Source organism: Diceros bicornis, chromosome X, assembly GCF_020826845.1.
Source record: "Diceros bicornis minor isolate mBicDic1 chromosome X, mDicBic1.mat.cur, whole genome shotgun sequence".
In the NCBI taxonomy this organism is placed as follows: domain Eukaryota; kingdom Metazoa; phylum Chordata; class Mammalia; order Perissodactyla; family Rhinocerotidae; genus Diceros; species Diceros bicornis.
In genome coordinates this window covers 90,830,612-90,854,152 of record NC_080781.1, presented here as the reverse complement: position 1 = coordinate 90,854,152, position 23,541 = coordinate 90,830,612, and the positions used below count along the sequence as shown (strand labels likewise).

The window sequence follows — 23,541 nt, the reverse complement described above, 5'->3', positions numbered from 1 at the left end:
ACACTAAGCTTAGCATGGACTACTCATCCTCTTGATATGGCCCTACAGAGAGGGTCAGTCTAACAATTTCACAATCTCTAATTTGAAATGCCACAAAATCACATGATATGATAATAATTATTATATATACAGAAGACTGTATCATGTATCTAACTGGTTTAAAAAAACCTTAAAAAATGACTAAAACAGAGAATGATTATTATACAGTTCAGAATGTCAGCATATGCAAAGATCATTTTCAAAAACCATTCCAAAAAGCTATGAGTGACATAGCACAAATGAGCAGATGAAGAATGGAGAGAATGTTCAGGGTGGTATAGAAAGTAGGGACTATTTCTAGGAAAAGGTGAGCTTTAAGTAATGTTTTAAAAGATATGGAAGACACCTAAAGGATGGAAGGAGATGTGCAAAGACATGGAGAAAACAAAGGCAAGTCATGCACAGATTATTCACAATCAAGACTTGTAGAAATTCACTAAATCTTTGAGATTAACTAGAGATCACCTACAGTGTTTAAAACAAACAAAAAACAGATGGCAATCATTGCTATTGCTTCTTAAGGAAAAAAATGAATTGACAGAGGAAAAAGAAAATCTAGTTGAATCAAGTAAGAAGCACTGCACTGGAGGTAGCCTAGAGACAAAAAGACCAGCTAGGAAACAGTAGTAGCAAAATTACTATCGTAAAGTGATAAAAGGTAAGTCTAGTCCTGTGGGAACAGGAAGTAAGAGTGGATCTAATAAACCTTCAGTGAAAGGATCAGTAAGAATGCATGATGAGCTCGGACGAATCTCAGGCAGGATCAGAGAAGAGAGAGGGACGAAAAGAACTCCAGGAGATAAGGAAGGTAGGTCTTTACTTGCGGGAGGGAACAAGAATATGAGTTCTTTTTGGGGATGCTCTTTCAAGTGATGGTTGAATGTTCGAGAGGAGAGTTAATTACCTTTACTAAATGGCTAGAAAAGGTGAGAGGTTAGGGCTAAGTAGATATCCAAGGGACCCATCTATATTTGTGTTCTATTTGTTCAGTATTCTACAGTTTGCAAGTGTTTTCACATATGCTCATATTTAATTTTTAAAATAACCCAGTTTTGTAAGTACATATTTTCCCCCTTTTATAGACAAGAAATTTAAGGCGAAAAGAAGATAACTGATTTACCTAAGGTCGCACAGGGTATAAGCGACTAAAACCCAGAGACAATGCTTTTTCCCCAACTACACTGAGAGTTGTATTTTAAGAATAACTCACTGAAGAGTAGAAACTCCAAAGAGATGATGTAGCAATTAGTCACAGCACTCAAGGAAGAAAAGCAGACACCTTATTTGCTTTTCCTGAGAAGCAATTAATTTTTCAAATCTATTTAGCTATATACATTTAAGAAAAATTATAAAATGAAGGCCAAAATATTTACTCTTATTTTTCTCACAAATTTGGAGGACTTCATTTCATTAAAAGAGTCAATATCTCTAAATCCTTCAAATGGGATAAAATAAATGATAGTCTTATTAGTATTTGAACTACACTTTCATTTTACTAAAATGCTGCTTATTAATGCAGAAATGGAATCCAATGCCCCTTATATTGCATTAAGTAAAATTAAGTCTTTATTTCTTGGCACCTAATTATATATTTCACAACACAAACAATAATGAATGTCAGTGAAGACATTTATAATGCCTTCTAATTCGGGAAGAAGATATTTTAAAGGATAATTTAACTGCTACTCTGATTTCTGCTAATAGACATTACACAAACTGTTTAATTAGTAAACTTTTTGTGGCTACTTTTTATTCCCGCCCAACAGTAAACTCCCCAACCTATTGATCCATCTGCATGCCACAGCAGGGAAAAACACAGGTCAAATGACATGGGTAAAAAAAGAAATCAATGACCTGGGCATCATATGAACTGAGTTGTGATCTCAGATTGGCTATATGACATATATCTTTTTGAACCTCAGTTTCTCCTTCTATGAAATAAGGGAAATGAATAAGATAACTTATAAAGTTTATTTTAGTCTTAACTTTTTTTTTTTTTTGGGTGAGAAAGATCAGCCCTGAGCTAACATCCATGCTAATCCTCCTCTTTTTGCTGAGGAAGACTGGCTCTGAGCTAACATCTATTGCCAATCCTCCTCCTTTCCCCCCCCCCCCCAAAGCCCCAATAGATAGTTGTATGTCATAGCTGCACATCCTTCTAGTTGCTGTATGTGGGACGCGGCCTCAGCATGGCCGGAGAAGAAGTGCGTTGGTGCGCGCCTGGGATCCGAACCCGGGCCGCCAGTAGCGGAGCGCGTGCACTTAACCGCTAAGCCACGGGGCCAGCCCTAGTCTTAACTTTTGATGGTCTCTAACTCCATGATTGAGATACAAAACCAAAATTAAATTTGAGTACAATGTGTACAGTTTGGAAGAGAATGGTCAAACCTTAGCAAATATCTCATGGAAGACACGTTCCACAAATGGGAGAGAGGGAGAAAAAAGATCTTTTAAGCATTCCATTAGGCAGAATTCTTCCTACCATACCTGCTCTCATCCATATGCTTTCTTACCATTCCTAGGAGGTTATCCCGCTTGCAATCTTTCCTGTAAAGCCAGACCTCAGCAGGTCACACCCATCTGACAAGTCTCCACTTTCCTTGCTTTCATATAGCAATCCCATCCTCCTATTTCTGGCCAACTGAAAACAATCTTGAAGCCACATTTTAGCATTGTCATCTAAGCTTGTTAGCCCCGAAATACTTATCGTCTTTTGGGATTCTTTATTAGAACAAACAGTAAAGTAGATATTATATCATAGCTCATTATCAGAATGGATCACACCATTTCCCATTAACACTCTTTTTTTTTTTGCTGAGGAAAATTCACCCTGAGCTAACATTTGTTACCAATCTTCCTCTTTTTGCTTGAGGAAGGTTCGCCCTGAGCTAACATCTGTGCCAGTCTTCCTCTATTTTGTATGTGGCTCACTGCCACAGCATGGCTGCCGACAAGTTGTGTAGGTCTGTGCCTGGGAACCGAACCCAGGCTGCCTAAGCGGAGTGCGCTGAACTTAACCACTAGGCCAAAGAGCCAACCCCCAATTAACTCTTTAATATGACAAATTCTTCCATCATCAAACCTTTTAGACAAGATCATGTTTTCAATTTTAGGTACTTTGATTTCTACAAAATATTGCCTACTAATACTCAAACTAAAATATATAATTTCACTCATAATAGTTGTGGATAATTTTATAAATCCATGATTTCATATAAGCTACTGGCATCTAGTGGGTGGAGGCCAGGGATACTGCTAAACATCCTACAACGTACAGGACAGCCTCACAACAAAAAAGAATTATTGGGTACAAAACATCCACAGTGCCAAAGTTGAGAAACCCTGTTTTAAGCATATGCTTTCAGCACCTGTCAAATACTTTTGAACTTTTTAATTGTGGAATATTTAAGACATACAGAAATGTATACATAAGACAACGAATCTATGTGATTACCACTGAGCTTAAGAAATAAAGTGTTTAATCTCTCTTGTGTATTCTTTCCTGACTGCCTCTCTAAAATATATATAAAGAGATTAGTTAAAATATGAATCACACAATTATAACTATTATAACTCTGTCAAAGTATGTCATAGTATGTTAAGTATACTATACTATGTTAAATTGTACTATAACTATCATATGGGTTTAATAGATTTGATGACTAAGTATATTTCTACTTTATAAAGGAGATCTAGAATTATAACAGAACTTTGCAAAAACCATATGGCAAGCAAATATTTATTCCTTATATATAGAAAGAAACATCTTGATTATTTCCTGAACACATAACAGAGAGGAAGTGGTTTTATAGATACAATTACAAAGGTGTTATAATTCATTAAATATATGACTAACCAACAATCTTTGGATTCAAAGCAAATTTATATAACACAAAAATAAGTAGGAAGCTAGTAGAAAAAAACAGTGTGATTGTTCTCCATCTCTGCTAGTTTCATGGAGTGCATTGGAGCCTGAACTCTCTGCCCTCCATTTCTCTTAGGCTGAGAGACTTCTGCCTTTTGTCCAGAGGTAGCCTCACAACTACAAGTTAGGTTACAGGCTTTGGTGTAACTTTGCTTCTCATTTCCTAGTTCAGGGTTCTGGAAGTCTATATGAGGAAAAAGAGGGCACTTTCCAAGTTCTACAACTGCAAGGAAATTCTTGGTCTACCCCCATATATCACCTCACTTAATAGACCCAATGGATCTGTAGTATGAAAGAATCATAATTTTAATGAAGTTCTAATATAGCTTAAAGTGTACAAGGCAGCAGAAAATATGATCTTTGAGGCCACATCTTGTTGAACTATTAATAAGATCTATGTTTGATTCAAAGTGTAACCAGGCTAAATTTTCTGCATTTTTAAAATATTTTTTACAATCCAATTAGTACAAGAAAAATTAATTGTTTAAAGCTACCTTTTCTTTCTTTGTGAAGCAGTCTGATATCACTTGTGGACAACAATACAACCAGCGATGGTGACAAATGAAATACTGGTATCAATCAACAACATAGAGAGGATGAAAATAAGCAGTCATCACATTTGCTTGAAATAGGTGTGATTCTAACAGACTAAAAGTAGAAAACGAGGGCCAAAGAAAACTTCAGTGAAGAAAGGCAAGAGAAAAAGAAATCACTCAACTAACTAGTTAGAGGCAAAAAATGAAAAAGAACAGCAGCTCATGGAAAAAAGTATTATTTAGATTGGAAAGCAGGCCATAAAGTAATTATTTATTCCACCATGATGAGAAATGGGAGACATGTTTTATGATTGTTGCTGTCATTGCTAATGTTTCATTTTCCCTAAAGAATTATGAAAATGAACATGGTGAATACAAATTATTTAAGAAAAAAAGTTTTCAAATTCTACAACATTAATGCCATTATAGCCTTAATTGACATACTTGTAGTCTTCTAAAGGCATAACGCCTTGTAAAGTGCACGAACACATGCAGACTCACAAGCCTGCATAAAATACAGATGGTCGATAGCCACATAAATAGATCAATGATTACAAAGATGGATTGAGGAGACAAAAACGAGCTCTACTATTACACATGCATGAACTTCCTGACTATAAGAATAATTATACTCTAGAACTGGTTAATTGAGGGAAGTTGAAGAATCTTTTTTCCCTGCAGAATCGATAGATACCCATCTATCTTTGATGACTTAGGAGTAGCATTGCCTGGAATCAGGGAAATGGATTGGATGACCTTTGTTTCATTCTAATCATACTGTCAGGACCCAATAATAAGTTATATAGATCACATAATCTGTTTTGAGATATAAAATAACATTTGGAAAAACATAACCATGTGGCTACCTGTAAGACCCTACACACAAGGTACAGTGCTGGATGTTTGAATGGGTTACAGAAAAGTAACACAGCCAACACAAGTGGAAATTATCAGCGGGGAAAAAAACAAGCTGGAATATTCCCATGCATGTATCACAGAAAGACATCTACGGAGGTATTTCTGTAATTTCCTGGTATGAAGGAGGTGCTCTAGAGCTGTATTTCATGAAGGGAATATTATTAAGAAAAATTAAGGCCCTTTATAAATAAAAAGAATTTATTTAAAATGAAAGAAAGGAAGGAAGAGAGAAAATAAGAAAAGAGGGAAGAGAGGGAGGGAGAGAAGAAAGGAAGGGAAGGAGGGAGGGAGGTAAAGGAGGGAAGAAGAAAAGGAAGAAAGACCAGAGAAAATGCAGCAGGTGGAGGGGGAGTAGAAAATAGGATACCAGACAGTGTCACGCCCAGAAGAAATGCATCTGTCCCTTAGAAATAAGAGAGACAGAGACCGAAAGAAAATAAATAAAACATTTGCTTAAGGAATACAGTTGTCCAGTATATAGTGTGGATAGTTTTAAAAAAGAACTACAAGAAAATAACAACTACTTAAACTAAGTAAAGTCACTGCATTCAGAAAATCAAAAGAGGTATCTTTTCCCCTGATCTCATTCTTATTAACCACTCCTTAAAAGTCTCTCCTGTGCTGGCTTCTGTGACACACCACAGTACTCCGCACTCTCCCTGATACGCTGGCTCCCTCTGTTCTGATTTTCCTAACACCATCCATCCCCTCAACCCGTGTGCTCTCCAAAAATGAAGCCCTTAACCTTCCATTTGTCACTTTTTTCCCTACAATCAACCTCAAGAATTTCTTTGGTCCTCATCTTCCAATAATCACTTTTTGCAAATTACTCTAGAAATCCTTATTTTCAGTCCTAATCTCTATTCTGACTTCCAATACATATTCTAATGTAATGAATCTGTAAAATTTTTCTCCTCTGCCCTGAAAGTATTTTCTCTCACCTGATTTGACTCTTTTTGTTAGTAGTAAAATCATTCTATCACCAAGATTTTTCAATGAATCTTTTTTTTTTTTACTTCTTATTTGCCCATCTTCTCTTTTTTCTCTACCCTCAGTGTATTTAGGGGCTTCATTGCACCTTATACTTGAAATTACAATTATCTCCCTATCTCTAATCTCTTTTCTTCAAGCCATTCGGCATACTGCAGCTACAGTAATCTTCCTAAACACACATTTGACCATGTCCAAAGTCAATGGTTGGCATTCAAGTTGTCTACCAGGGTTCAAAAAGTCTGATGCTTATAGGGGCAAGGAATGAATCAGACTGGGCAAAATGCAGTGGGGGAGGGGACTGTGGCAAATTGAAGAATATGTGATATTCAAATTCTACCATTTAAGAACTACAAAGGCCAAAGAAAACACATTATGGGTCACTAATTTGTGTTCTCTACGGCTCTACAATACGACCCCAACCAATCTTTTACATGCTCTTTCTCATTGCCACCATACATGACTTCTGAGCTATACCAGAATATGGATATTTTCCCGTATATGCCTCAAGGCTTTGTACACCATTCCCTTTTTCTAGCCCTTTCTAACTGAATCTAAAAGTGCCTCCAAATCCAGTTCAAGTTACACGGCTTCCAGGAAGACAACCTTAACCACAGCCTAACCTAGCCTACAGCTCCCTTTCTGTGAGCCTCTGGACTAGTATCTTTTTTTTTCCAAGGTAGATTTTATTTTTTAGAGCAGTTTTAGGTTTACAGCAAAATTGAGCAGAAAGTACAGAGAATTCCCGTATATCTCCTGCCCTCGTACATGTATAGCCTCCCAAACTATCAACATCCCGCACTAGAGTGGTATATTTATAATGATCAATGAACCCACATTGACACATCAATACTGCCCAAGTCCATCCTTTACGTCCATACATCACTCTTCATGTTGTACATTCTATGGGTTTTGACAAATGTATGACATGTATCCACCATTATAGTATCATACAGAATAGTTCCACTGCCCTAAATATCCTCTGTGTTCTGCCTATTCATCCCTCCCTCCCCACTAATGCCTACCAACTACTGGTCACTTTACTGTCTTGCAATATTTTCAAGCGAACCTTCTAAGTCATTTATCGGGGAAACTTTTTTTTTACTCTTTAAAATTTTCTTTCAGTTTTATTGGGATATATAACATCGTATAAGTTTAAGATGTACAACATGATGACTTGATATATGTATATATTGCAAACTGATTACCACAATAAGGTTAATTAACACATCCATCACCTCACATAGTCAAAATTGTTTTTTATTCTGGTGAGGACTTTTAAGGCTTACGATCTTAGCAACTTTCAAATATACAATACAGTATTCTTAACTATAGTCACTGTGGCGTACATTCCATGCCCAGAAGTTATTCATTTTATAGCTGGAAGTTTGTACCCTTAGACCACTTTCACCCATTCTCCCCTTCCCCCTGTCTTTGGCAACTGCCAATCAACTCTCTGTTCCTATAAATTCATTTTTTTTAATTCCACATATAAGTGAGATCATACAGCATTTGTCTTTCTCTATCTGACTTATTTAACTAAGCATAATGCCCTTAAGGTCCATCCCTGTTCTTGCAAATGGCAGAATTTCCTCCTTTTTTATGGCCAAATAATATTCCATTGTGTGTGTGTGTGTGTGTGTGTGTGTGTGTGTACACAACAACTTCTTTATCCATTTATGCATCGATGGACACTTAGGTTGTTTCCATGTCTTGGCTACCGAAAAAAAAAATAATAACACTGGAATGAACATGATTGTGCAGCTATCTCTTCAATATAGTGATTTCATTTCCTTCAGATATATACCCAGAGGTGTGATTGCTTGATCATATGGTAGTTGTATTTTAATTTTTTGAGGAATCGCTATACTGTTTTCCATAGTGGCTGTAACAATTTACATTCCCACGAACAATGCACAAGGGTTCCCTTTTCTCCACATCCTCTCCAGCACTTGTTACCTCTTGTCTTTTTGATTACGGCAATTCTAACAGGTGTGACGTGATATCTCATTGTGGTTTTCATTTGCATTTCCCTGATGATTAGTGATATTGAACACCTTTTCATGTACCTGTTGGGCACTGGAATATCTTCTTTGCAAAATGTATATTCAGGTCCTTTGCCCATATTTTACTTGGATTATTTGGTTTTCTGCTAATTGAGTTGTATAAGTTCCTTATATATTTTGGATATTAACACCTTATCAGATATGTGGTTTGCAAATATTTTCTACCATACTGCAGGCTGCCTGTTCACTCTGTTATGATTTCCTGTGCTGTGCAGAAGGCTTTTAGTTTGATGTAGTCTCACTTGTTTACTTTTCCTTTTGTTGCTTGAGATTGTGGTGTCATATGAAAAAAAGCACCGCCAAGAACAATGTCAAAGAGCTTTTCCCCTATATTTTATTCTAGGAGTTTTATGGTTTCAGGTCTTACATTTAAGTCTTTAATCCATTGAGTTAATTTTTGTGAGTAGTGTAAGATAGGGGTCCAGTTTCATTCTTTCGTGTATGAATACACAGTTTTCCTAACACCATTTACTGAATGAACTATCCTTTTCTCCACTCAATATTCTTAGCTCCGTTGTCAAATACTAGTTGACGGTATATGCTTGGGTTTATTTCTGGGCTCTCAAGTCTGTTTCATTGGTCAATGTACAATACTATTTTGATTACTATAGTTTTGTAATATACTTTGATATTAAGAAGTGTGATGCCTCCATCTTCTTTCTGGGGATTGTTTTCGCTGTTCATGGTCTTTTCTGGGTCCATATGAATTTTAGTATTATTTTATCTATTTCTGTAAAAATTGCCACTAGAATCTAGATAGGGATTGCACTGAATATATAGAAAGCTTTGGGCAGTATGGACATTTTTTAAAAAAATGATTCTTCTAATCAATGAGCACAAAATATCTTCCATTTATTTGTGTTTTCTTCAATTCCTGTATCAATGTCTTAGAGTTTTAAGTGTACAGAGCTTTCATCTCTTGAGTTAAATTTATACCTAAGTATTTTATTGTGCTTGATGCTGTTATGAGATTGATTTCTTTATTTCTTTTTATGATATTTTGTTGTTACTGTACAGAAACACAACTTTTATTTCTTTTTCTTGCCTGAGTGCTCTGGCTAGGACTTCCAGTCCTAGGTTGAATAGGAGTGGTGAGAGTGGGCACCCTTTTCTTATTCTTGATGTTAGAGGAAAAGCTTTCCACTTTTCACCATTGAGTATGATGTTAGCTGTGGGCTCATCATACATGGCTTCTAATATATTGAGGTATGTTCCTTCTATACTCAATATTTTGAGAGGTTTTATCATGAATGGATGTTGAATTTTTTCAAATGCTTTTTCTGCATCTATTGAGATGACCATATGATTTTTACCTTTCAATCTATTAATGTGATGTATCTCATTTATTGATTTATATATGTTGAACCATCCTTGCAACCCAGGGATGAATCCCACTCAATCATGGTCTATGATCCTTTTAATGAACAGCTGAATACAATTTGCTAGTTGGTGATGAATATTGCATTTATATTCATCAGATACATTGGCCTGTAGTTTTTTATTTCCTGTAGTTTTTTTTTTTTAATTTTATTTATTTTTTTTCCCCCAAAGCCCCAGTAGATAGTTGTATGACATAGTTGCACATCATTCTAGTTGCTGTGTGTGGGAAGCGGCCTCAGCGTGGCCGGAGAAGCAGTGCGTCGGTGCACGCCCGGGATCCGAACCCGGGCCGACAGCAGCAGAGCGGGCACACTTAACCACTAAGCCACGGGGCCGGCCCTCCTGAAGTTTCTTTATCAGGCTTTGGTATCAGGGTAGTGCTGGCCTCATAAAATGAGTTTGGGAGTGTTTTTTCCTCTTAATTTTTTGGGAAGCATTTCAGAAGAATTGATGTAAATTCTTTTTTAAATGTGTGGTAGAATTCACCAGTGAAACCATCTGATTCTAGACTTTTCTTTGTTGAGAGGTTTTTGATTACTGCTTCCATCTCCTTAGTCACGACTACTTTGCTCAAATTTTCTATTTCTTAATGATTCACTTTTGTTAAGTATTATGTTACCAGGAATTTATCCATTTCTTCTAGGTTGTCCAGTTAGTTTGGTGTATAATTGATCACAGTAGTCTCTTATGATCCTTTGTATTTCTGTGGCATCAGTTGTAATGTCTCCTCTTTCATTTTTAATTTTATTTATGTGGGTCTTCTCTTTTTTTCTTGGTTAGTCTATCTAAAAGCTTGTCAATTTTATCTTTTCAAAGAACCAACAGTTAGTTTTGTTAATCTTTTCTATTGTTTTCTTGTTTTCTATTCATTTATTTCCGCTCTAATCTTTATTTTTTCCTTCCTTCTGCTAAATTTTGGCTTAGGTTTTTATTCTTTATGTTTTTATTCTTTACACCTTGAGGTGTAAAGTTAGGTTGTTTATTTGAGATCTATCTCTTTTTCTTGATATATGTGTTTATCCCTATAAATTTCTCTGTAAGACGTGCTTTTATTCCACCCTATAATCTTTGGTATGTCGTTTTCACTTGTCTCAAGATATTTTTTTATTTCCCATTTTTTCATGTTTGATTCATTAGTTGTTCAGGAGTGTGTTGTTTAATTGCCATGTATTCATGCATTTTCCATCTTTCCTCCTGTTATTGATTTCTAGTTCTATACCACTGCGGTCAGAAAAGATACTCAATATGATTTCAATCTTCTTAAATTTGCTAAGACTTTTTTGCTACCTATCATATGATATATCCTGGAGAATTTTCCATGTGCAGTTGAGAAGAATGTATATTCTGCTGCTGTTGGATGGAATGTTCTGTATCTGTCTGTCAGGTCCATTTGGTCTACAATGTTGTTTAAATCCACTGTTTTCTTACTGATTCTCTGTTTGGATGATCTATGCATTGTTGCAAGTGGGGTATTAAAGTACCCAACTATTATTTTTTTACTGTTTATGTCTCCTTTTAGTTCTATTAGTATTTACTTTACATATTTAAGTGTCCCAATGTTGGGTACATAAATATTTACAATTGTTATATCTTCTTGATGAATTGATCCCTTTATCATAATATAATGACCTTCTTTGTCTGTATTGACCATTTTTTGGTTAGTATATTTTGTCTGATATAAGTATAATAGCTTCTACTTTCTTTTCATTACTATTTGCTTGAAATAACTTTTTCCGTCCCTTCACTCTCAATCTATAAATGTCCTTAAAGCTAAAGTGAGTCTCTTATAGACAGCATATAGTTGGATCTTATTTTTATATCCATTCAGCCATTCTATGTCTTTTGAGTGGAGAATTCAATCCATTTACATTTAAAGCAATTATTGCTAGTTAAGGGCTTGCTATTGCCTTTTGTTAATTTTTTCCAAGACTATTTTGTATATTCTTTGTTCCTTGCTTTCGCTATTGCTCTCATCCTTTGTGATGCGAATACTGTTTGTGTCATTATGCTTTGACACTTTTATCATAATCTTTCACGTATCTACTATAGGTTTTTCCTTTGTGATTACCATGAGGCTTACAGAAAATGTATTTATAACAACATATTTTAACCTGATAAACACTTAACATTGATAGCATACAAAAACTTTATAATTTTACTTCTCCCTCCCCTCACATCTTAGGTTATTTTAAGTTATTGATGTTATTATACTTTACATCTTCTTTTTATACTATGTATCTAATACCAGATTGTTGTAGTTATGATTATTTTTAAAACATTTGTTTTGTAACTTTTAAACTTGAGTTTTAAGTGAATTATATGCCATCATTACAATATTAGAGAATCTGACTTTGACGATATATTTGCCAATACCAGCGAGTTTTACACATTCATATATTTTTATGATTTAAATTAGCATCCTTTCATTTCAGCTTGAAAAACACCATTTAGCATTTCTTTGTGTGTGTTGGTGTGGGTGTGGTTGTGGGTGCGTGTGCGTGTGTGTGTGTGTGTATGTGTGTGAGGAAGATCAGCCCTGAGCTAACATCCAGGCCAATGCTCCTCTTTTTGCTGAGGAAGACTGCCCCTAACATCTATTTCCAATCCTCCTTTTTTTTTTTCCCCTTTTTCTCCCCAGAGCCCCAATAGATAGTTGTACGTCATATTTGCACATTCTTCTAGTTGCTGTACGAGGGACGCCACCTCAGCATGGCCAGACAAGCAGTGTGTCAGGGCGCACCCGGGATCCAAACCCGGGCCACCAGTAGCAAAGCGTGTGCACTTAACCACTAAGCCACAGGGCCGGCCCCTCATTTAGCATTTCTTGTACAGCAGGTCTAGTAGTGACGAACTCCAGTTTCTGTTAGTTTGAGAAAATTTTTATTTTTTCTTCAGTTCTGGAGGACAGCTTTCTCAGGTATAGTAGTCTTGGTTGACAGTTTTTTTTCTTTCACTATTTTGAATATATCATCCCACAATCTCCTTGCCTGCAATGTTTCTCTTCAGAAATCTTCTGATAGTTCTGTAGGCTTTCTCCACTTTTTCATTCTTTTTTCTTTTTACTTAGGTGACTGGATAATTTCAAATGACCTATCTTCCAGTTAACTCATTCTTTCTTCTGCTTGATTGACAGCGATGTTGAATCTCTCTATCGAATTCTTCAGTCACTGTATTCTTTAATTCTAGGACTTCTGTTTGGCTTCTTTCGGTGGTTACAATTTCTTTATTGAACTTCTCATTTTGTTCATGCATTGTTTTCCCAATTTTGTTTAGTTGTCTTTCTGTGTGCTCCTGTAGTCCACTGAACTTCTTTAAGAGATTATTAATTCTTTTTCAGAAAGTTCATAGATCTCCATTACTCTAGGGTCAGTCACTGGAGCTTCATTAATTTTCTGTGGTGGTGTCATTTTTACCTGATTCTTTGTGACTCTTGATTTCTTGCATTAGTATTTGTGCATTTGAGTAAGTGTTCTCCTCTTCTAGACTTTACATGTATGCTTCAGCGGGGAAAGACCTTCACATGTCAGCTCACCTCAGAGTACTAGTCGGGTAAGCTGGTAGTGTCTGTGGGCAGGTGGGGCTTGCTATCAGAGTCTCTAGTTTGACGAGGCCATTGCCTGTTATCTGAGGTTAGAGGGAGTGCCACTGGTTAGGCTCCATGGTTGGGTGGGCCTGCTGGCTGGGCTTTGCATTCAAGAAGGGCCACTGGGTGGTCTCCTTGATGGGGTTGCCTATTGGCTGTGCTCCGTGATCAAGTAGGGCGACTAGCTGCATTCTGCAATCAGCTCTGGTCAGGCAAGTTCGCAGGCTGTCCCCCCTGGCAGGATGGTGCTACCAGTTGGAATCTGCAATTGCGTAGGGCTTTGGCCTGGGCTCTGCAATTGCTCCTGGTCAGCTGAGGTCTCAGGCTGTGCTACTTGAGTGGATGGTGCTGCTGGCTGAAATATGTTCAGCTGAGGCTGCAGGCTGTGCTCTGCTATGAAGTGAGGCTGCAGACTATGCCCTGATGTTAGGCAAGGTTGAATACCGGGCTTCATGGTCAGGTAGGCTGCTGGCTGTGCTCCACTGCTAGGCAAGGTCACTGACTGGGCTCTCTAGTCAAGAGGAGCCTCCAACTGTGTTCCATAGTTGGGTGGGGCTAGAGACTATGCTCTCTGGTCAGGCATGGTTGCTTTCCAGGCTCCCTCATAAGGGAGAGTTGCAGGCAATACTCCATGATTGGGTGGGGTACCTCACTGGGCTCCCTGTCTCGGTGAGGCCACAGGCTGTGTTCAGGAATCAGGCAGGGTCATGTGCTGTACTCTGCTGCTGGGTGGGGCCTTAGGCTGGACTCTGTCTCTTGGTGTTACTGTAGGTTGGGCTCCAAGGCTGCCCAGGGTCACTGTTCAGGATCCCTGGTTACGTGAGGCCAGAAAGTATGCTCAAAAGTTGGGCAGGGCTGCTTGCTTGATCCCTGCCCAAGCAAGGCTGTAGGATGGGTTCCATAGCTGCCTGAGTTCTCTGGCCAGGCTTCTTGGACACATGAGACTGGAGGCTATGCTCAGCAGTTGTGCAGGGCTGCAAATTTGCTTCCATGACCAAGCAGGGGGTAGAACAGGTTCCATGGCTGGTACAGCCCATTGACTAGGAACTCAAATCAGGTAGAACTGTCAACTGAACTCCCTGGCTAGATGGGGCCACCAATTTCACTCTGAAGATTGGCAGAGCCACTGGTTGAGATCTCTGCTCGGGCACTTCTTACAAGCAGGAATGTGGTCTGCCAAGATCTGAGTGCTGGTTGCTGTAAGCCCCACTCCGTTTTTCCATCTCTATCTGATCCCCAGTAGCCAAGCCCCGAAGATTTCCCCAATGATCTCCAAGAGGTAAGACACAAGTGGGCCTTCTGGGAAGCATCCCACAATGCTGGGGGATCTGGATGTCCATCTAGGGTTCTCTTTTCTCACTGGCTCCCACAGGCCAAGGGGGGGCCCCCTTGGTGTGGCACCATGCCAGTATGAGGAGGGGCAATGTGGTCAGAATGTAGCTGCTCCTCTTACCCTTCTAATGTGGTCATTCTTGGTCTCTGTGGTCAATGAGGGTGCATTAGCCTCACACTTGGGACTGGGATTTTCATAGTGGTGTCTATTCTATGGATAGTTGTGAGAGGGACTAAGTTGGGAACAAGTTATGTCTGCCATCTTGATTGGGAAACTTTTCTGTACCTGTTTCTAGCCTTTTTATCTATGCCATAAACTCTTTAATGCCAGCTATGGTTCTCTTCTCAGAATAAAATAAAATATATACAAATACAAAAGAAACCAATTATATTACAATAGTTATCAACACATTTACAAAAATAAATTGTGGTGTAATAACAGATGTGCTTCTTGATTAAAGCATTAAAAAATAAGATCTAGTGGCAGCTTTAATAACTAGTGTAATTTTGAAGTAGTAATGACTGTAAACAATATTTCAAGATATCTGCCACAAATTTAATGTGATATGGAAATATTTATTATTTCTATTAGTGACAAAGTTAGAGGTACTATTAATACTACTTTGGTCTGTTGTCTACATTGTTAATCAAATGAAACACTAAACATTAGTTAGATGCTAAAGAAAATAAAGATGCAGTATTTTTCACATCTAAATTCAGGAGTACCTGAATTCTCTCCATGGGTCCCCAAAGGGGACTTTGAACGCCTGGTTATCAGCCTCTGCTTTATACATATCTCTGTAAATTATTCTGCAGTAATATTATACTGCCTTCTATGTTAATCATCTTTTTCCTGCATATGCTTTGTAAATATGACGATAAGCTCCCTACCAACATCAATTTCCTCAGCATTTAAGAATCATATGCATGCACTAATGTTCTAAAACAGAACATACTCTTGTTTTTCCCTTAACACTGAATCCCTTTTTTGAAACTAATAGTTTCATTTCTTTGCCAATATTCTATATGTAAGTTTGTCTGCGAATATTTCATTTTTACCTCTGATATCCTAAAAACACTTATTGGTCTTGGATTGTTCTCTCAATGGATTAAATTTAATTACACTGAAGCAGATTTTCAAAGCCGAAATAATGACTCCTAAAATCACCTAAATTTAGTGCACGTTACTTGGAACTAATTCATAATTGCATATATTAAAAGCTCCTCAACCATCTCAGGATATGATGTACTTTTTAAATGTTTCTATGTGTTCCTGTAAGTATTTTAGGACATTTCAACTTCTTCCACAAAGTGAACTCAGTTTCTAGCATACATTTAGATATTTTGAAATAAAGGAGACATTAGTATTTTTTTTAATAAACTTAAAATTGGGGCTTGATCTTGCTGATTAAATAAAAGCATTTTTTTTTTTTAGCAAGACATTTATCTTGCCAAAGAACTAAAATTAAAATCTATTAGTTGTCTGCCAGAGAAGAGCCTATTGACCCACACTAGGAGAGACAATACTGGTGTTAATTTCAGTCTCTGGGAAGCAATGTGTCCTTTTAATTGTTTTTTGTTGTTTTTGTTGTTATGAGGAGAAAACTATGCCACAGGAGCAACAAACTATGATTATGCATGGATGGAGTTTAGCACTGTAATCAAATAGAACTTACAACAAAGTTAATCTGATGATACATATTTAATGTTATGCATTATTGATGTGCTACATGGTAATTAGACATAAATGGTAAACAGCTCCTATGAACAGCAAATTGATGTTACTTTTGCATCACTGAAGTAAATGTTTATGGGATGGGAGGGAGAAAGAGACACTGGTGGTGATTCTAGTCTTTTCTCTTGCTGAGAGAAGCAGTCTCCCTTGGGTGCTAGAAAATCAAATAACTGTTTCAAGCCAGGACCTTCCTCCTTATCAGAAGATACTCACACACTTGATTTGTCTAGATAAATTCAACACTAAGTTTTAATAACTCAGGTGAGTTACTCACCACATGTGCCTTGTACCGGAGCACCACAATTTCACTCATGCATACTATAAAATTACATGTTAAACTGTTTTCTCCAACAAGCAGAACTAAGAAAATGAGTGTTGATTGAGCAGGGTAAGGAATGAGAAGAAATTTTAGAGTATCTGGCATTGAGCAGGAAAGCAAGCTGCTGGAAAAAAAAAGTCCTGAGTAGTCTGCTTTCAACAAAAAGAAGGCACAAAATTGGTGGGGCAAAGGATGCAAGGGGTAAAACACACAGATATGTGAAAAAGAGAAAGAGATAAGGGCTTACAAAAGGGAGCGGAGGTCTAGAAAAGAGGAAGAGATGAGATAGGCCCAGGCAAAACCTTCCACAGCAAACAGGAAATGCATGGAAGGATCAGGTGTAACACTCACCTTTCCACAGTACAATCCAAGATTTAGCATAATAATATGATTTCAAAAGCAGTTGTTTTGACTGCACAGTGGATAAGATTAAACCAGCAAGTTCAAGAATTTAGACATAATTTACTACCATCTCCACATTGCAAGCAATTCACTCCTCCCAAACTGACCACGCTTACCCAATTTAAAGAGACCAACAAATATATATGGTTTGTGCTACTAAATAAAGTGAAACGAAGAAACAAAAATCCCAGGTAATACATTTCTATACACACGTTTTAAAAACTTATTGCAATATTAGAGGAACATTCAGAAGAAACTTTTTCTGCTTCTTACATTCCCTAAAGAGTTGAAAACATGACTTAAACAATAATAAATGTGGGCCGGCCCAGTGGCTTGGCAGTTGACAGCACGCTCCACTGCTGGTGGGCCGGGTTTGGATCCCGGGCGCACACCGACGTACCACTTATCCGGCCATGCTGGGGCCGCGTCCCACATACAGCAACTAGAAGGATGTGCAACTATGACATACAACTATCTACTGGGGCTTTGGGGGAAAAAATAAATAAATAAATAAAATTAAAAAAATAATAAATGTTTTTAATGTTACTGGCAAATAAATACCGCAGAAACATTCTGCATATTTACATTTTTTTTATTTATCAAGGCATGTGAAGGAAAAGCTACATAATTTTAATGGGTAAAATGAATGGCTACATCAATTAATTCTTCAAAATATGGTTCTATTTTACTATAACTTGATTATACAGAAAAGATTAGAAAGCTTCAATTATTGAGTAGGAGTCAGAAGTTTGTTTTTCTTATATTACTTTAAAATTAAACTGTACAATTAAAAAAAAGAGGGAGGACTAAATGACGGTTAGGTTTCATGCCTTGCTCATTGTGATGTAGGGGAGCATAATTTGCTACCCCAAAACATGTGTCTTTGGCTTGATTATTTTTAAGAACAAAAGACTTGGTAAGAAACTTTGACTGACCTTCCCCATAACTGCCAAAAAAAATTTAAGATAAAAGCCCTGTGTCCAGGAAGGAGGTGTCACCATAGATAACTATAGTATAATATGAACTAGGTGTGGGAGACAGGGAGGAAGCTAGCAAGGCCCATTTGATCAAAGTCTTCTCCATATCCCATTGTCTTTGCAAGGCATGGAAAACATTTGTTTACCACATATTTGCTTTCCCATCTCCACCTGAATTGCCTTCCTCCCCTTTGCAGTCCCAAACCACTACCCCCAATATCCTCTTTTGTCTTTAGCTGATGATGGTATTTAAGGCGGTGACTTTGGGCATTTTGGCAAGTCACTCAGTTTTCCTGGATTTCTCCCATGTATACATGTTATTAAAACTTGTTTGATTTTCTCCTGTTGTTCTGTCTCATGTCAATTTAATTCTTAGACCAGCCAGAAGAACCTAGAAGGGCAGAGGAATATTTCTTCCTCCCTGACACTGACTATTCTGCAAAAAATCAAGGGACGAGGACAGGCAGAAGAAATATAATCAGCTTTCCAGTTCAACTCCAAAGAACTATGGACATGCTAATTGCACAGAGAAAAACATTCTTTTAACTTTGTGAATTTCTCATCAAAGTATAACTCTTATTGAGATTAATATAGGTGTGTCATGACAATAAAGAACCTATATAAACTCATTAAACCTTATTCCTATAGAAAATAAATATATGTATAATTAAAACATATACATGAGGTAAACTGTAATGCAAACCTACACTACAAAATGGAGGAATTTCCATTTAGACATAGCCTGTTCAATTGACAAACACTGCTTCTCTGAGTTTAGAGACAGTCTGAGGGGGATATAGCAAAACTACTTCAGCATAAACTACTCAGTCTTCTTAAAGTCAAAACAAACTGCATGGCTCAAAAACAAACATACAAAAAAACTACAATGACTACACCCTTCCTTTAAAAACTCTTTGCAGTTCTTCCTGCCAGAATTAAACCAGACAGGGCTGGACATAACCAGAATTCTAATAATATGTTATATCTTTTATAGTGCTTTATTCTACAAAGCACTTTATTTAGTTTCCTCCTCACAGTGATCCTGTCATCTCAGATGAGGAGACAGATGTTTAGCAAGCTGAAATAGTTTGCCTACAGGAAGCAGAATAGTAGAATAGAAAGAGCAATAGCTTTAGAGTCATGATAGACCTTGTTTTGAATCCCAGCTCTGCTAATCTGTGACTTGCCAGCTTTGTGACATTAGGCAGTCTTTCTAAGCCTCAGTTTCCTTATCTGTAAAATGGGGATAATAATACTTATCTCATAGGATTGTTGTAGGATTAAATGAGATAAGTGCTTGACACAATCCCCAGCACATGTTAAGTGCCTAACAAAATATAACTTTACCGTTTACCCATTGATTTTGAGCAAGCTATTTAACCTCTTGGCCTCTCTGCTTTTACATCCACAAAATGGCAATAACAATATCTACTTAACAGAGTCATTGTGATGATGCAAGACATGCAATTTTGTGTACAGTGAATGACAGGAAATGATATGTCTACATATTCATAAACTTAAATTTAAAAGGACACATATCTAATAAATGGCAGAACCAGACCTGGAACCTAGATCTTCTATGTTGAGTCCTCTTACTATCAACACAGCTAGACACTCCTGATTCTATTATCCAAATACAGAAGAACATTTTCTCACAACTCCATTGAGAAGATAGCAATTTAGAAATACCGGTGAAAATAAATATTAAAAGGAAAATATGAAAGTTTACCTGAATTAAGGCCTCAGTCAACATGTCTTCATTAACCTCCAAAATAATGTTTTTTATATCTTCATATGGCATACGATATGATCCCAGGAAGATAGCTAAAATAAAAATTGATTTTATTAAAAATAGAACAGCGAGGGTGACGTCAGCATCATGGCGGAGTGAGCTTTCCCGTGAATTCTTCCCCCACAAAATACAACAAAAGTAACAGCCACAGACCAACAACGGAATCCCAGACAGTCAAAAGCTGGAGCGGAGGGATCCACACTGCCGCACATCTGAGAGCGGAACGTGCTGGGCCCCCCGGAGGAAGTGGGGAGAGGTAAGGAGAACTCCGCTCCCTCCCCATCAGATCAGCCATCCGGTCCGCGCGGCTCCCAGAGAGGGGGGAGGGGCGGCCCTCGGCGGGAAACTGTAGCTCTTCGGGCTCTCTCAGCCAGTGGGAAACTCCCGCACAGAGGGCTCAGAGGAGCCACAGGGCTACCATCAACATCTGAGCACCCCAGAGAGCGGATAAAGAGGGGCAAACGAGAAGCCTCCCACGTCAGGGACCCAGAGGGCAAAAGAGAGAGCTCCCCCCTCCCCACAACCCGGAGTCTGCAGCTCGACCAGATCTAGCGGTCCGAGGCAGACCTGAATAAACTGGACTGGACCGTGGATCGCAGTGGGGAAAAGAAACAAAACAAAACAAAACAAAACTACGGATCGCAGCAGAAAAACTGGGGCAGCGCGCAGGGGGCTTAGACTACACAGCCCTTTACCACCACACAGTGGCGGCAGGTGGAAATTGCAACCAGAGACTTCCAGGATGAGGAAAATCAAAACCAACACAGGAACCACAATGCAAAAATATATGAAATCACCAGACCAGAAACAAAATGACAAGCAACCAGAAATCAACCCCGAAGACACAGAAATCCATAAACTAAATGACAGAGATTTCAAAATAGCTATCATAAAAACACTCAACGAAATACGAGACAACACAAACAATTAAATGAGATTAGGAGTTTCTTCACAAAAGAGATTGAAATCATAAAGAAAAACCTATCAGGGCTGATGGAGATGAAGAACACAATGGAGGAGATAAAGGAGAATCTGGAATCTTTAAAGAACAGAGCTGACAATATGGAGGAAAGAATTAGTACTTTAGAGGATAGGAATACAGATATACTCCAGATGGAAGAAGAGAGAGAACTAAGACTAAAAAGAAATGAAGAAAGACTCCGAGAAATATCTGACTCTATTAGAAAATGTAACATAAGAATTATAGGTATTCCTGAGGGAGAGGAGAGGGAAAGAGGAACAGAGAGCCTATTCAAGGAAATAATAGCTGAAAATTACCCAAATCTGGGGAAGGAGCAGGAAATACCAGTAAGCGAAGCCAACAGGACTCCTATATATATTAACAGACAAAGGCCTTCACCACGACACCTAGTGGTAAGGCTAGCCAGGGTCAACGACAAAGAAACAATATTAAGGGCAGCTAGACAAAAACAAAAAATAACGTACAAAGGAACTCCCATCAGGCTCTCAGCGGATTTCTCAACAGAAACTTTTCAGGCTAGAAGAGACTGGAATGATATATTCAAAATACTAAAAGACAAAAACTTTCAGCCAAGAATACTCTATCCAGCAAAAATATCCTTCAAATATGATGGAGAAATAGTAACTCTCCCAGATAAACAAAAGCTAAGGGAGTTCATGGCCACGAGACCGCCACTACAAGAAATACTCAAGAAGGCCCTCAGGCCTGAAAACAAGAAGAGAAAGGGAACACAAAGCTTGGAGTAAGGAGAAAAGTAGGTAGACAAAATCAGAGAAATAGTAGATCTTTACCGGAATAGGTTAGCAACCACTTAAATACTAAACTCAAAGATCAAAGGAAGAAATTCACCAAAAATAAATTTAACCTCATCACTGTAAACACACAGCCACAACACAAGATAGAATAAGGTATAACAAGAGCAACTTAGAAGGGGAAGAGGAAAGTGACTGAATTGACTTAGTATAAGGAAATAGGAGGCTATCAGATAATGGACTATCTCATACACAAGATTTTTCGCCCAAACCTCAAGGTAACCACTAAACAAATAATCAAATTAAAACCACATATGATAAACAAAGAGAAAACTAGAAGAATCATAAGACAGAACAACCAAACTGAATTGGCAGTCCAAAACAAATGGGACAAGAAACAAAGGAAATGCAAAAGAACCAGAAAATAAGTGACAAAACAGCAACATTCAGCCCTCATATTTCAATAATTACCCTAAATGTAAATGGATTGAACTCTCCAATCAAAAGATACAGAGTGGCAGGATGGATTAAAAAGCAAGACCCAACAATATGCTGCCTTCAGGAAACACATCTTAGCACTAAAGACAAGCACAGGCTCAGAGTGAAAGGATGGAAGACAATACTCCAAGCTAATGGCAAACAAAAGAAAGCAGGTGTTGCCATACTCATATCAGACAAAGTAGACTTCAAGATAAAACAGGTTAAGAAAGACAAAGAAGGGAAATATATAATGATAAAAGGGACACTCCATCAAGAAGACATATCACTTATAAATATATATGCACCCAACATAGGAGCACCAATGTACATAAAACAACTATTAACAAACCTAAAAGGAGAAATCAACAACAACACAATAATAGTAGGGGATCTTAACACCCCACTTACAGCAATGGATAGATCATCCAGACAAAAAGTTAATAAAGAAATATTAGACTTAAATGAAAAACTGGACGAGATGGACCTAGTAGACATATACAGAGCACTCCACCCAAAAACAGCTGACTACACATTCTTCTCAAGTGCGCATGGAACATTCTCTAGGATAGACCATATGTTGGGAAACAAAGCAAGCCTCAATAAATTTAAGAAGATTGAAATCATAACAAGCATCTTTTCAATTGCATCAAAAAGAATAAAATACCTAGGAATAAATCTTACCAAGGAGGTGAAGGACCTATACAATGAGAACTACAAGACATTATTGAGGGAAATCCACGATGACATAAAGAAATGGAAAGATATCCCATGCACGTGGATTGGAAGAATAAACATAGTTAAAATGTCTATATTACCTAAAGCAATCTACAGATTCAATGCAATCCCAATCAGAATCCCAATGACATTCTTCACAGAAATAGAAAAAAGAATACTAAAATTTATATGGGACAACAAAAGACCCCGAATAGCTAAAGAAATCCTAAAGAAAAAGAACAAAGCAGGAGGCATCACAATTCCTGACTTCAAAACATACTACAAAGCAATAGTAATCAAAACAGCATGGTACTGGTACAAAAACAGACACACAGATCAATGGAACAGAATTGAAAGCCCAGAAATAAAACCACACATATACGGACAGCTAATTTTCGACAAAGGTGCTAAGGACATGCAATGGAGAAAGGAAAGTCTCTTCAATAAATGGTGTTGGGAAAACTGGACATCCACATGCAAAAGAATGAAAGTGGACCATGTGCTATCGCCATACACAAAAATTAACTCAAAATGGATCAAAGACCTGAAGGTGAGACCTGAAACTATAAAACTCATAGAAGAAAATATAGGCAACACACTATTTGACATTGGGTTTAAA

General features: G+C 37.6%; 1 protein-coding gene across 4 annotated transcripts in view; it reads right to left on the bottom strand.

Moving 5' to 3' along the window:
• DIAPH2 (diaphanous related formin 2) overlaps positions 1-23,541 on the bottom strand; it is an 836,961-nt gene that overhangs the window by 439,638 nt on the left and 373,782 nt on the right. For all 4 annotated transcript variants that reach the window (XM_058536303.1, XM_058536305.1, XM_058536306.1 and 1 more), the window contains one exon: positions 19,932-20,026. In XM_058536303.1, the coding sequence (XP_058392286.1) occupies positions 19,932-20,026 (95 nt within the window). The remainder of the gene's footprint in view (positions 1-19,931; positions 20,027-23,541) is intronic.